The following is a 16,201-nucleotide window of genomic DNA, read 5'->3' on the forward strand; positions in this document are numbered from 1 at the left end:
ACGTTTGCAATAGAGTATTATTACTATTCATACTACTTCGTCGCGAACGTGTATTATGAAATCTTATGATCTCCAATTTGTATAATAACAATTTACCACTATCACTACACAAACGTAAATGGAATTGGGACTTTTTCATATCCGCACTCGTCACACTCACATAATACGAATGATATGTCTTATCATCTCTGAGGTCAGCTTGTTTAAAAAAAAACTTCATTGCCCACGATTTAATCGGCTTTTCATTATGACGATCGTACAGCTGAACTGCTCTTAGATTTTTCAACTGTTCAACACACAAATATCTCAAGTCCTTATTAATCAAGGATTGTGTAACATTTCTCAATACCAACGTGGGGTCATTGTCACGTTGCAAATAAAAAAATACCATCCATGGCAACAAACTAGGGAACAACATTATAACGAGCACACACACTCGCAGCTGCACAAAAATGCATATTACACACGCAAAACTACCTTATATATATTCACACACACACATGTAAACATAACACATGGAGGTGCATCGCAACTCAGCGTGACGTCAGCGGTCTCCGGCGCGGCGCTGCCCAAGCGCTGGTCTGGAATGCGAGAACCGCCTTACAAATTTACAACGCATGACGTCACAGATTTTCAACACCAGACCATCTGACCCCCCCACACCATACTAACACACACCAGGCGAGAGCTCTACTAATGGACACTAGCCCATCACGTCACTGGTCTGGAATACAAAAACCACCTTACAAATTTACAACGCGTGACGTCAAACCAGACCATCTGACCCCCCACACCATACAACACACACCAGGCGAGAGCTCTACTAATGGACAATATCACGAAATCGTCCCATTTCACACATTACACAACCTAAACTCAACTCTAACAACACACATCATAAAGCTCATTTTACCCCGCACAAAGTGTGGTTTGGAATCCCCGTAAATTAGCTACTGTTATGCTCGTATTTTTCGTTTCTTCGGCTAATTTTTTAACTTATTATAGATTTTTGTACGTTATTAGAACTGCTAGTCCAGTAACGTATTTCTCATTTTAGAAAAAATGAGATTATAAGTTCTTTTGACTAACTATTTTAGAGAAAATGAGAAATTTTTGTTTTCTTTAATTATTAGAAAAGCTGATTTTAGAAAAAAATGAGAATTATCAGTAAAATACATGTTTTTTTTTTAAATTCAATGGTGATAGGTGGTGTAGACGTTGGTACAGTAAAACAATTTACAAAAACACTGAAAAGAGTTGTTACTGAACTAATTAAACAACATAACCAGTGCCTGTGAATTAAATCCTGTGAAATACATGAAGTGACCACCTAACTAACAGCAACTCGGACGCATGGCGAAAAAGGAATTGGCGAGTTGTATTAGCAACAAGTTGGTGAGTTAATTACAGTGTAATCGTACAAGACCTTTACAATGGATTATTTGTTTATTACACATGAACGAACTTCCATTTAGACATCTCTTTCAACACATTGATGGCAGTATGTCTGGGTCACAAACATTTTCATTTGTGGGACACGATCTATAGCTAACTTTCAACCTATTACATCGAACTTATCGGAGCTTCCTGTTCAAGACCGTCAGGCCCAAAATGTTGAATTCCTAAAATGTTGAATTTGTAAAATGTTGAATTGGCAAAATGTTGAATCTTAAGACAAAAAAAAAGAATCCATTTGAAGCGACCAAACCCACACCAGAATGAGTGGGGGTGTAACAAGAAAATAAAACTACGGAGTTAGTTGCTAAGTAAGCTTTTAATTTATGCTTTTGACGTAATTAAGAGAAAAAACCCGTTGCGGGATAAAACGTACATGGTTTTAAAGCACTGTTAAATATTTAATATCACTTGGTTTAACAGTGATTTAAAACCATGTATGTTTTATATGTTTATGCAGTGCTTTTTTAATTACTTAATACGCATGTAACTCCGAAAAGTTAGAGGTGCGTGCCCGGGAATCGAACCCCCGACCTCCGATTAGGAGCCGGGCGTCCTAACCACTAGAGTCTAGTGGCTAGGACGTCCGGCTCCTAGTGACTAGACTATCACAGAGGTGGTAACTGGTTTTGTTTAAGTACTAATAGCAGCCTGAATTCCAAGTAAATCTTTAACCCAAACTATCAGAACCCTAATAAAATTGTAATAACTTTTTTAAGGTAATTACTTTAAACCTCTGCACATCTAATTAGCTGCTCCAAAAAGAAAAAAACCGGGCCACTTGTAATGCTTATATAATAGCAGTATTGGATGTCATTTATATACGTCATAAATGACTATGAATCAATAAGCCGAAGCAGAGTCAATCGCTGACGATCTTGGAACAGATTTGAGAATGTCACGGATTACAAATCGGCAGACACATCGTGCAAATCCTCCGGCACAGACTGGTAGCGAAGGAAATTTAATGTTCTCCAACTTTTGTAACTATTTTTTCAATAAATATCACAATAGGCTAGTTGACACTTTTTTTAAGTTGGTCTTAAATGGTTAATATTTGTCCTATTAGATCAAAAAAATTAACATTATATTTTTTTGCGCCCTAAAAACCGTAAAACTTTAATTTAAAAATATATTTTTCTTAGACAGGTGAAAACACTGTCGGCCATGTTTGGCCCATAGATTATCTGTGCTCTGACGTCATGCATTTGTAAACAACAGCATAACCTCCCAAAGTTTAATAAACATGACTTCTATACTAGTTTACATGAAAAATATAGTAATTATCGTTATTGTATCATCCGAGAATGTAAAAAACGTATCGATAAAGACCACAGGAAAGTTGTGGATTAGAGTGCCCAGTGAGTAGTAGGGGATTCGCCGGTTCTGGCCCACCTCCTGGGCCCCCTCCCAACCTCGGCCCCCTCCGCCGGTCGGTCAACTTCGAAATCTAAAAAAAAAAAAAACAGCCTAGCTAGCCCGTAAACATGAAATACAAATACATTATACAATATTCGCCGCAAACTGCTGTATAATCATTTTGAATCCTCCTTGTATTGAAATGCCACATTCTTGTATTTCTTTCCAGGAACTGCTTATGATATTTAATTGGTGGTCGTCCAAATGAATCAAAATATTGTCCAACACCATTTATATCTATATACATGGCTATCCAATGGGACCCTGGTTTGTAATCGGGGTCTAAATTGCTGATTAAATAGGCTGGTGTTCCAACATAAATCGGTAATCGGTTAGCAGCATACACATTGTCTTGAAGACTTGGGTGGATTCTTCTTAAATATGTCTTTATCTCAATTGTATTCATATTACTTCAATACTACTGATCTTATCGTTGCAGAGGATCATAAAGGAATGGAAAGTAAGACCATGTTATTTCAGATATATTATATATCATCATCATCATCAACCCATCGCCGGCTCACTACAGAGCACGGGTCTCCTCTCCGAATGAAAAGGGTTTTTGGTCATAGTCTACCACGCTGGCCAAGTGCGGATTGGTAGACTTCACACACTTATTTAATTACTTAAAACGCACATGACTCTGAAAAGTTACAGGTGCATGCCCGGGATCGAACCCTTGACCTCCGATTAGGAGGTGGACGTCTTAACCACTGGCTTTCACTACACATCATATTATAAATAATGGTTGATAACTTAAAATAAAATAAAAAATATTTCTTTTATCAGTGTTTTATTACAAACCTCAATATTAATGTAAATTATAACTTAATCTATTTACAAAACTAGGTTTCTTAACTGCTATAGTCCACGCTTACATTACGATTTTTATCAATTTCAATAACATTATCAAACTCTGCGTATACGATACAGTTAATGGTTTCAGGGATAGCTGTATCAAATCGAACTTCTAGCCTAACACTACCGTGCTTTATAAGATTCCAATGACTAGAGTGAGCTGATAAATCAGGAGTTAAATCAAATGCTAAGAGACAATAGCCTTTTGCATATTGTTCCCTAGATATTCCGTTCCCTTCATTTAAAAAATGGATTCCCGTCCCTGAGAATAACGTATGATAGGCTGAACTGAAAGTATTATTATCGAATGATGGCTGCAAAGCTTTTGAAGGTATTTGTTGACCATCAATATATAAACTAAATGTATTCATATGATAATTTTCAAAGTTGAATGGATTTTTCGTAAGAGTTCCATTAAATGCTGCATTGTTAACAAATCCGACAATACATCTTTTAGGAACTTGACCAAGAAAAATATTATCGAGCGTTTTACCCTGAACCCCAGAAGGAATTGTTAAAACTTTAACTTCCGCTCGAGTTATTGGATATTTCTTCGCATCTGTGATACACACTTTAAGTTTTAAATAAAGAATATCTTAACTTTTAAATAGATCATCATATGAGTCAAACCTTGGTAGTCATTACTCATTGCAGGTATTTGGAATTCTATAGGCCCATCATTAGAAAATTCCAACAATACATCGTTATCTAGGTAGTTAGCTTATCACCTCAGTTTTGGCTTTGTTCGATTGTCACAATCACTAACCACATTTTTCAAATACTGATTGCTTAACTTACTTAACGATAACATTCTGTTTAACTAGTTGTTATCGCTAATTACTAATGATAATACCATTGGTTTTACTATATAAGCTCAAAATAAATCATTAATTCTGCCATACTTACTAGCTCGTTCTACTGAACAGCATTACAGTTTGACTTCAAATCTATATTGTGTTTACACAAGTTTTTATTAGGAGTGTGTGATAAATAAGTGTTGTGTGATAAACAATGGAGGTGAGTGTGTAATTTATTTTCATTTAGCTATCTTTAAATTAATATAAATATTTTTGATATCAGTTTGATAGTCTATTTTTATTGTTGCAGAATATATCATACTCTCCTTGTAACAGTCAAGAAAATAATACATTTAAACAATATTACTTTCCTATGAATTTGGCAGAAGAGGGAACACAGGATTTGATTATAGATCATGAAATACCACCAAAGAAAATGAAAAGGACATGTGAAAATATAGACAAATTTTTTGAATTGCCGTCAAAAAATAAAAACAAATCTAATAGTTCAACAGTAGCTCGAGCTAACAAAGATGATGGTGTATCTTATATTTCTACGAACTCCAACGATGGTGCGACAGCCACACATTTAATTAAATTAGAGGTGTATGACTTAAAAAAACTAACCAAAATACCTCCGTCTCAACACTGGAAACATGCAAGTGTAAAGATTAAATATTATACTCAAAAAACAAGTAAAATTCTTGGCTATACAAATGAGATGATTTATAATATAACAAAAGAAATTGCAGAAACAGAGGGCTGTAAAAAATACTCATATAATAATTAATATCTTAATCTATCATTAGTTAACTACATCATACAAAAACTTCACCATAATTCAATTAGTGAAAATGGTTCGACGTAAAATAACAGTAATAACACTTAACTGCTTGTATAAAAACACACTGTAAATCGTAAAGTAATGTCAGTAAGCCTTCTGGTACACTTAACATACAAGTCTCAACAATGGAAGAAACAAGTGAAGTCTGTGTTAGCACATGTTTCAACACGTCAATTAGTGATCAAGAACTAGCTGAAGCTTTGGATTATTGCGATTTATTGGATTCAGCATATGACAGTGAATTGTATAATATTTGTGAAGAAATTGATTCAATCATGTAAGTATTTGAACATTATTGTTTTTTAAATTACATGATGTGTGTATTATTGATTGTTTTTATATGCTTCTATTTTTATTTCTAGCCCAACTGAACAAAAACTTCAAACTGGCGGAGCTTTAAAGCGGTCCAATGATTCCACAGTAAATAACTCTGTGAAAAGAGTGAAATATAATGAAGGAGCCTCAACTTCAGCTATTCAACACCCTATCAACTCTACTACACCAGCTGAATATTCAGAAGGTAATAAAGTGAAGTGTGATATTTGTAAAATTTTTGTTAACAAAAGGTATTTTTCTAATCATTTAAAAAGTAATTTGCATAAAAATAATCATTTAAAGTCACATCCATCATTGTCAAATGTTTCAGTAATTGATTCAGCTTTTGGACAAAGAATAATAACTTACATGATAAATAGTAAAAATGATGATTTATCCATTTTTAAGACCCCTGAATCATTTTTGAATTCAATAAAAAATGATATTTTATTCCTTATCCAAGAGTCGATAAAAGAACATACTGTTTTTAAGGTAAACTTCATTTTACACGCCGATTTTATACAACAAACCAAAGAATTAACAAACTCGTTTGACTTTCAAACATCAAATTATATAGTTTTCCGTGGAGACGATCTAAATATTTTCCTGTCATCATTATGTGACACTTTCAAAAATAAAATTAGTTCTTTTGAGAGAAAAGATAGTGGTTGGAGCTTAACAAACATAAAATGCTTACATGAGAAGTGTAATTGCAAAACCCGCTAAAACGATTTTATATAGAAATCGACTTTTTGATTTCTCCTGATAGGTTTCTCAAATCTCTATTAGGTGAATAACTCATTTCCGAGCAAATCCCACTATAACAGCACTAAATTATAACTTTAACTTCATGCTTGGTAACAAAATCCGCTATAATGACATGGGTGAATTTCAAACTCCTCTAAAACAGAATCGACCAATCACAGAGCTTGGTACGCACCACGTGACCTGACAAACAGTATGGCGATTTGTGTTGAGTAGTGAAAAAGTGTAATCGAGTTTTATTGAATTTAAAAACATAAAATGGATGAAATGATGCAGTTAGTGACAAAATGTGACCCTAAACACTCACGGAAACGTCCTATCAATAAAGCTTTGTGGAAACGTGAAGTGGCTCGTGATAAACGGTGAGTAAAAAGTTGACCTGATTCTATATTATTTTGTTCAAAAAATGGTGTTATGCAAAGCGCTGCAAGAAACAATAAAGTGGCCGGGAGTTACACGCTGAACAGATTTGATATTTGCTGTATATTATAGATAGCTCGATTTTTGAATAACAGCTTATTTAATCATAATCACTAAACTTTCGCCTTCAATAGGTACCTAATTAATATGAAGGTGAAAGCTTGTATGTATGTGTGTGTATGATTGTTACTTCTTCACAACTCTGAACTCATTTAGCTGAAATTTGGAATGAAGATAGGCTATAAACTAGATTAACACACAGGTTATCTTTTATCCCATAAAAATCCAAGGTCCCTGCGGGATTTTTACAAAACCAAAATTCACGCGGGTGAAGCCGCGAGCAGAAGCTAGTTGTTTCTATATTTTTCTGAATGAATAATGAGCTTGTTAATCGTTTTGCTTATGTACCTAGTTACCTACCTATAATGTGTACCTACTTATAAAATCTAAATCGTCCGTCCGTCCGTCTGTCTGTCTGTCTGTCAGCGGGCTGTATCTCGTGAACCATCATAGGTAGAGAGTTTAAAATTTTACAGAGTGTATATTTCTATTGCCTCTATAATAACAAATAATAAAAGTTTAAAAATGGCCGCCATGAAAATAAAAAAAATTAAAAAGTGATATTTCTTGTACGATAGTACGGAACCCTTCGTGTTTGAGTCCAACTCTTTTGTTTTGAGAATTAATTAGAGATTATATGTTTTTTCTAGGTACAAGCCCACTGGATTACCTCAATTTCCAAAGTGCAATCATGATCAAAAGGCATTTCGTTGCAGTCAACTAACTTGTCAAGATATCCGAAAGTTTCACAAAAATTTTTATCGATGCTCAAACAAATTATCGCAAGATAACTTTTTGTTAAAATATTGCTCTGTAACTAAAGCTAAAGCTGGCAAAGCTAACAGTAAAAGGAAAAAAGCAATAAAATACACTATTCTCGGAAAGGATGGAAAAAATATTCCTGTGTGTCAAAAAACATTTACAGCAGCACTTTTAATTAAAAAAGACCGTATTCAAGGTGTCCTGAATCGATTCTATGAGAGTGGTGGTTCGATGCCAACAGAAAATAGAGGTGGTGACCGAAATAGTGTAAAGTTTGAAGCAAAAAAATATTCGGTACAGTGGTTTATAGAATCATTTAAAGGACAGGAAAGCCACTATTGCCGATCGAAAAATATTCACAGACTGTATCTTTCTCCGGAGTTAAACATTCGAAAAATGTGGCGCCTTTACAACCAGGCTCGTGAACCAGCGCTCCATGTTAAGCAAAGTTTTTTCAGAAAGATATTTAACACGCAGTACAATATTGGTTTTGGGTCCCCTAGAACAGATGTGTGCTCGACTTGTATCGCAATAGATGAACGTTTAAAATCGGAACCCGAAACATCTAAAAGAAACGAGTTAATGATTGAGAAAAGGATTCACCGTCTAAAATTTAAAGCATTTTACAAAATTCTCCAAAATGACAGTGAGCACATTCAAACTATTACATTCGACTGTCAAAAAAATCAGGCCTTGCCGAAATTACCTGACCAGTCAGCATATTATAGCCGGCAATTCAGCTTTTATCATTTTGCCATAGTTTTGGGGAATTCGAAAGCAAAACTAACTAAACAAAATGTACACTCGTACTATTGGGATGAAACAACGCATGCCAAGGGAAGTAACGAAATTATAAGCGCAGTCTACCATTTCTTACAGAAACTGAGTTTTGATGAACGAATAACAATTTTGAGAATTATATCTGATGGGTGTTCTGGTCAGAATAAAAACACAGGTATGGTTGCTATGCTCGGAAAGTGGCTTTACACGGAGGCTCCAAGACATGTTAAAAAAGTGGAATTAGTATTCCCTGTCGTTGGCCACTCGTTTATTCCTCCTGACCGGGTATTTGCAAAAATAGAAAAAACCCTTAAGGGTAAGGAGGTGATAGTTTCGCCTTTAGAATACGTTTCAGTATTGGAGGAAAACGCAACATGCACAGGTCTTGCAGATATTGCAGTGTACGACTGGAAAAAGGGATATGAGTCAGTTATAAAACCCACAAGCAGCTGGCATTTTCCTTTCATGAAAAGCAAGCGCTTTTTTTTTGACCCGGACAAAAACAAACAATATTTTAGTACAGGGAGAAGTAAATTATAACAGTGAACTAAACGAAAAAAAAAATAATTACAAAGAAAAATAAAAAAATTATAAATATACAACCTGTACTGATTCAACCCCACAAAATCGTGCCCAAGCAATCGAAGCTACAAGATGTCGTCAAACTCTTGTCGACCCACTTTGGCAACAACTGGCAAGAAGTAGAAAGCTTAGAATTTTATAAAAAAATCCAAGAAAGAGCGCAGACTCAGCTGTTTCTAGACAATCGGATCGAGGACAATGATGATTCCGTAGACGCGTGTGACTTGTGTGAGGGCGGATTTGAAGAGATAAGTTCGTATGTGTAGAAACTTTTACAAGTGCTTTTGAATCGTCATAATAATTTACCACTGGTTCAAAATGCCGTTTCTACCGAGGAGAACCAGCAAGAAACTTGGCAGTTGCTCTTTTCAAATGTTTAGTTTACACTAATATTATGCCATACTGTTTAAATAATTGCAGCCCCGTGCATTGCTGGAGCGAGTCAAATCCATGCTTTTTTATTTATCACTAGAGGATGCCCGCGATTTCGTACGCATGGATTAAGGTTTTTTAATTCCCGCGGGAACTCTGTAATTCTCAGGATAAAAAGCCTGTCTGTATTCCCAAACTATAATCTATCTCTGTGCCAAATTTCAGCCAAAACGGTTCATGCGTTGTTGCGTTAAAGAGTAACAAACATCCATCCATCCATACAGCCTCACAAACTTTCACATTTATAATATAAAAATAGGATTTACATAAATTTTCGTTTGTATAATATGCTTAACGGTGTACTCTGTTTAATTTCATACATTTTGAAAATGTATGCATTATAACACGTGTTTTGAATTTATAGAATTTTTGTTTTTTTTTTTCTATGTAATAAACTCCTCAACAATAATATTGATGTGTTTTATTATTTTCCTGTTGGCTAATTATAATTTTCAAGTTTTCATACTAAAATTTATTGCATAACACTATCCAAACGTTATAGTAGCTCTCAATAATGTTCCTTGCAAAACCCCCTTAAATGTCATCTGTAAATGTCATAAGCCTCTATAACTATGAGTGAGTTTCAAATTCCTCTACAATGAATTTACTTTCGCCGATAACTTAAAAAAAAAGATAATATTGCCTATAGATTTATTATATCCTGTTTTCCGATCCTCCAACGATAATTTTAATACCTAACAGGATTGCGTTTGTTTAGTCAGAAAGCGTTACAAGTTTTTTTCAAGTGTAAAAGGGGAGTTAAAAAAAGTATTTTAGCGGGTTTTGCAACTACACGCCTCACATGTGAATGTAAATAAATTTAATCCTCTTCGTGGTACATCATACATTGATTTACCTCAAGATATTAGAGCAAAAAAAGCAGTGATAAATGTTAAAAATGTTGATTATATGTGTTTTAAATGGGCATTACTTTCTGCTTTGTATCCTGTTAGTAGCAAAACCGATAGAGTCTCGTCATACAGTATGCATTCTGATAAACTTAAGTTTGATGGCATATCATTTCCAGTCAAGTTAACGGATATACCTAAAGTGGAAAAGCAAAACAATATCAGTGTGAATGTTTTTGGTTTAGAATATAACAAAGAAAAGAAAAATCATAGTGTTGTAGGTCCCCTCTACTTTACAAAATCTCGAAATAGTACTCACGTTAATTTATTATTAATTTCAAATAAAACTAACTCTCATTATTGCTATATTAAAAATATGTCACGATTAATAAGCAAGCAAATTTCAAATCAAGAACACGCGATTTATTTATGTGATGGATGCCTACTACATTTTCCTACACATGAGAGATTAGAAAACCACCAACAAAATGATTGCGTTCATATCATAACAGAATTACCAAACAGTGAACTATCTAAAAAAAATTGGTTTGGACAGCCATCATCAAACAATAAAATAAAGTTTGATAAGTTTAATAAAAAGTTAAGAGTACCATTTGTAATATATGCTGATTTCGAAGCGTTTTTAAACCCAATAAATTCATGCTCAAACGATCCCTCTAAACCTTTTACTGAGAACATTCAGAAACACGAAGTGTATAGTTTTGGATATTATATTAAATGTTCATATGATGATAGCCTTTCAAAATATGAAACATACAGCGGTCCAGATTGTTCTTAAGTATTTATGGACCGGCTCTGTGAGGACATAAAACTAATATGCAGAAAAAATAGTTTTCAAAAACGCCCAAACCCACTAACAAAAGATGATGAAATAAATATTGCAAATTCTAATAACTGTCACATATGTGAATCAAGTCTGAATGGAGAATCCGTTCTGGACTTTGACTGGCATACTGGAAATTTAAGAGGTGTAGCACATGAATCATGTGCAGAAAAATATCGAGCTCCCCGTCATATTCCTGTAATTTTACATAATCTTAGTAATTATGATGCACATTTTATTGTTCACTCATTGAATTTTACGGAAGGGGAAATCGAACTAATACCTCAAAATAAAGAAAGATACATTTCGTTTTCAAAGATATTAAATGTTAATAACCAACAGATAAGTTTAAGATTCATAGATTCTTTTAAATTTTTGCCGTGCAGTCTTGATCAATTAGCAAAAAATCTGAATGACAATCAATTTAAATCATTAAAAATAAACTTTCCTCATAATGATGACTTTAGCCGTTTAAGAAGAAAAGGTATTTATCCTTATGAATACATGACTTCTTATGATTGTTTAAAATCATCATCACTCCCATCTCAGTCTCAATTTTACAGTTCTCTGTCTAATTCCGATGTTTCCAATGATGACTATAATCATGCAAAAGATGTTTGGAATCATTTTTCTTGTCGAAACATGTTGGATTATTCTAATTTGTATTTGCAAACGGATGTTTTGTTATTAACGGATATATATGAAAATTTTCGTGATATTTGCATCAAAACATATGGTTTAGATCCAGCTCATTATTATACAGCTCCTGGTTTAAGTTGGGATGCTATGCTTAAATATACTCAAATTGAGTTAGAGTTATTGACTGACTATGACAAAATAGCTTTTATAAAAACTGGAATTAGAGGAGGCATATCTCAATGTAGCAATCGTTATGCAAAAGCAAATAATCAGTTTATGGAAGATTATGATAAGGAAAAACCCAAATCGTACCTAACATATTTAGACGCTAATAATCAGTAGGCGTCATGCTGGATGCCCGATTCGCCGGAATCGAAGAACGACTTCTGCCTGAGAAGATGCACCGTCCACCCTTAGCAGGCGACAAACAATGTCAGGAAGTGGCAGCAACTCAGCCGGCTACTGCTCTTCCAAGTGCTCGGATGGGCCCGATGACTCGGAGTGCCACAGCGGCCTCAAATCCCACGAGTTCCGAAACAATTGCTGGACCAAGTCGAATTGAGGCAAGGGAGGTCACTGACTGGGCAACCGTCGTTAAAAAAGGGAAGAAGAGCAGGAAAGCCTCTTCATCCACTGCCAACGCCGCCACCGCCGCCCCGTCGAATGAAACTGCCGCCAAACCAACTCAGTCGGCTGTAGCAAAACTTAGGTCCCCCAAAACCGCGGCGGTCGTAATCACATTGCAGCCAGCAGCAGTAGAGAAGGGGGTGACCTACGCTAAGATATTGGAACAGGCAGAGCAACAGGTCAACCTGGAAGAATTTGGCATAGGCGACGGAATAAAAATTCGCCGGGCGGCCACAGGCGCAAGACTTCTAGAGCTGCCTAAGGGTCAGACGGCGGAACAGGCTGAATTGCTAGCGAACAGGCTCCGCACGGTATTAGATGGCGTGGCTAGCGTGGTTCGCCCCTCTAAACTAGTGACCCTTAAGGTGACCGGCCTTGACGACTCTGTCACAAAAGAAAAGTTAATCGCTGCCGTCGTGCGAGTCAGCAACTGCTCCACGCAGTCGCTTAAAGTTGGAGATGTGCTATCCGGGCCTAGAGGGGTGGGTATGGCTGTCTTGCACTGCCCCATTGAGGTGGCTAAAGTGATCTCTGATGCCGGGAGGCTGCGAGTTGGCTGGAGCTCTGCTGAAGTTCAGGTGCTAGAGGAACGCCCCCTGCGCTGCTTCAAGTGCCTCGGCATTGGGCACACAAAGCCTGTCTGCCCATCCGCTGCAGACCGAGGTGACCTGTGCTTCCGGTGTGGGGGCAGCGGTCATAAATCGCTGGGATGCACAGCCTCCATGTGCTGCCTAGTGTGCAAAGACGCAGGTCTACCCTCAGATCATGTAATGGGGGGTAGGAGTTGCAACCCTCCCCCAGTAAGGAGTAAGATGGTCCTAATGTCTCAGCCTGCCACCAGCGCTGGTTGCCATCAGGCGCAAGAGGAAGCTGAAATGTCATCATGAATCAGTCGGGTCATTTAAACTTTCTCCAGTCGAACCTCAACCACTGCGCTGGGGCTCAGGATCTCCTGCAGCAGTCTATATTGGAGTGGGGAATAGATCTGGCAGTGGCCTGCGAACCATATTATATTCCTCCCCAATCACACTGGGTTGGTGACTTGGATGGCTCGGTGGCGGTTCTGACCAGAAGTAATACCGACATTCCTCTTACGGTATTAGAAAGAGGCTCCGGGTATGCGGTGGCAAAATGGGGGGAATACGTAGTGGTAGGCATTTATTTCTCGCCCAACCGCAGCCTGGCGGAATTTGAAGTCTATCTCGACTCTGTCAGGGCAGCTATCGATAGACAGTCGGGGGGGTACATCGTTGTTCTTGGTGACTTTAATGCTAAGTCCCAGGCTTGGGGAAATCCTATCACAAATGCAAGGGGTAGGGCGGTACAGATCTGGGCTCTTCTCTCGGGTCTATCCCTCCTCAATAGAGGGACGGCACATACCTGTGTGCGGCAGCAGGGGGGGTCTGTGATTGATCTTTCATTTGCAACTCCCACAGTTGCGAACAGGGTGGTTAACTGGAGAGTGGAGGAAGAGGCGGAGACTCTCTCGGATCACAATTACATCCGCTTTGAGATCTCTACCAGTCCGGGGCCGAGGAACAACCCCAGAAACTCAAGTCAGTTTCCACGCTGGTGCCTGAGTCTACTAGATCGCGATCTGGCCAAAGAGGCGGCCATTGTACGGCGGTGGTCTTCTTCCAGCAGCAATGGCAACACAAGCGTGGACGAACTTTCTGGGCAGTTGTGCAACGTCCTGAAGGACATCTGTGATGCATCCATGCCACGTACCCGACGCTGGTCCCCTCGCCGCCGCGTGTATTGGTGGTCCCCTGAAATCGCAGACCTCCGGGCAATCAGTAATAGAGCCCGCAGAGCGTATGTTCGGTACCGTAGGCGAAACGATCAGAACACGGATCTCGAGGATCAAGTGCGGAGCGTTTATCGACAGGCTAAGAAAGATCTGCAGCTAGCCATAAGTAAAGCTAAGGAGTCCGCCCGTGAAGAGATGCTAGAGACATTGAACAGGGACCCCTGGGGGCGCCCCTATCGCGTTGCGCGAAATAAACTCAGCACACAAGGCGCACCCATCACAGAGACCCTGCAGCCTGATCTCCTGTGGCGTGTAGTTGGAGAACTGTTTCCCGACTCCCAGAACCACGTCCCTCCGGCTATGTCACCCCCATTTGGGAGCCAGAATATGGACGACATCCCTCCTATCACAGAGGGAGAACTGGATTTAGCGCTCGACCGCCTACGGGCTAGAAAGACAGCACCGGGACCCGATGGTATTCCGGGCAAAGTTTTATACATTGCTCTGAAATTCCTACGGATGGAATTCAGGGAGGTGTTCGATAAATGCTTACGCACTGGACAGTTCCCGAAATCATGGAAAGAAGGAAAGTTATGCCTGTTGCGTAAAGAAGGTCGCCCGCTGGATTCCCCTTCAGCATATAGACCAATAGTTCTGCTCAGCGAGACTGGCAAGCTCTTAGAAAAGATTCTAGCCACTCGTCTCATGGAGCACCTTGAGACAGTAGGCCCGAATCTATCTGAGACGCAGTTTGGATTCCGAGCAGGCCGCTCGACCCTGGATGCCCTGGATGCCTTGAAAAGTATGACCATGGAAGCAACTGATAGAGGGGAAGTGGTCCTTGCAGTCTCGCTTGACGTTGCAAATGCCTTCAATAGTCTCCCTTTCGAGACTTTACTCGAGGCACTTTGCTACCACAGAGTACCGTTGTACCTCCGGCGACTGCTGGAGTCGTACCTGCAGGACAGAGAAATCGTGTGGGAGGGAAGAAACGGGCAAATTTTCCGGCGCCGTGTCTGCAGCGGAGTTCCGCAGGGATCGGTCCTTGGCCCTGTGCTTTGGAACATTGGTTTCGACTGGCTCTTGCGGGCCCCGCTGCTTCCAGGGATGAGGCTCTTATGCTATGCGGACGACACCCTCGTCACAGCCCGTGGAAGGACATATGAAGAGGCGGCTCGATTGGCGGGGATTGGCACGTCACTGGTTGTGGATAGGATTCGGCTGCTGGGTTTGAGAGTCTCAATCTCGAAAACTGAGGCCCTCCTTTTCCATGGTCCTCGCAGAGGTCCACCACGTGGTGCACAAATCACAGTACAGGGCACAATAGTGCCAGTAAAGGCCCACATGAAATATCTGGGTCTGACCCTGGACGGACGATGGCGTTTTAAAAAGCACTTCGAGCTTTTAGGCACTAAGCTTGTTAATGCCGCCGCCGCTTTAGGAAGACTGTTGCCTAACATTGGGGGGCCAGAGTCCACCTGTAGGCGACTATACGCAGGAATTGTGAGAAGCATGGCACTGTATGGGGCGCCAATATGGATACATGCCCTGACTCCACAAAACAAGATGCTTCTGCGGAGACCACAAAGAATCATCGCGGTTCGAGCAATTCGTGGGTATCGCACGGTATCTTGGACAGCCGCAACTCTTCTGGCGGGTGACCCACCCTGGGAACTCCAGGCTGAGGTGCTCACCGAGATATACCGCTACCGTGCGGTCACGAGGGCCCGGGGAGAGCGACCAGAGGCGGAGGAGAACCGCTCAATAAGAGCCCTGGCTAGTGCAGCTCTGATCCATAGATGGGAGCAGGACTTAGAGACGCCTGCCGCCGGTACCTGGTCGGTTGAAGCGATTCGGCCATACCTTGAGCGATGGCTTAAAAGGCAACATGGAGTGCTGACGTACCGGCTGGTGCAGGTGCTTACAGGGCACGGCTGTTTTGGTAAGTACCTGCATCAGATTGCGAGACGGGAGGAGACGCCGGCCTGCCACGAGTGTGGTGCA

At 39.3% G+C, this 16,201-nt stretch overlaps 3 protein-coding genes and 1 long non-coding RNA gene across 4 annotated transcripts; all 4 read left to right on the top strand.

Annotated features, from left to right (window-relative positions):
- Positions 1–2,853: 2,853 nt before the first annotated feature.
- LOC117995987 (uncharacterized) lies at positions 2,854–6,393 on the top strand (the record flags this gene model as incomplete). Its single annotated transcript, XM_034984000.2, has 3 exons — positions 2,854–4,749; positions 4,840–5,650; positions 5,736–6,393. Coding segments are annotated over exons 2-3 (810 nt in total), but the record flags the coding sequence as incomplete, so codon positions are not given.
- LOC138404620 (uncharacterized) lies at positions 6,394–9,900 on the top strand. Its single transcript, XR_011238500.1, has 2 exons — positions 6,394–6,815; positions 7,584–9,900. It is a non-coding gene; the product is annotated as an uncharacterized lncRNA (long non-coding RNA).
- Positions 9,901–10,027: 127 nt separating this feature from the next.
- LOC138404617 (uncharacterized) lies at positions 10,028–12,145 on the top strand. Its single transcript, XM_069509183.1, has 2 exons — positions 10,028–10,036; positions 10,267–12,145. The coding sequence occupies exons 1-2, from the start codon at positions 10,028–10,030 to the stop codon at positions 11,134–11,136; spliced, it is 879 nt and encodes a 292-aa protein (XP_069365284.1). The 3' UTR covers positions 11,137–12,145.
- Positions 11,343–14,435, top strand: LOC138404618 (uncharacterized). Its single transcript, XM_069509184.1, has 2 exons — positions 11,343–11,379; positions 12,163–14,435. Exons 1-2 carry the CDS (start codon positions 11,343–11,345, stop codon positions 13,332–13,334), a joined length of 1,209 nt encoding a protein of 402 aa, XP_069365285.1. The 3' UTR covers positions 13,335–14,435.
- Positions 14,436–16,201: the final 1,766 nt, after the last annotated feature.

This window comes from Maniola hyperantus, unplaced genomic scaffold (assembly GCF_902806685.2).
Source record: "Maniola hyperantus unplaced genomic scaffold, iAphHyp1.2, whole genome shotgun sequence".
NCBI classification, from domain to species: Eukaryota; Metazoa; Arthropoda; class Insecta; order Lepidoptera; family Nymphalidae; genus Maniola; species Maniola hyperantus.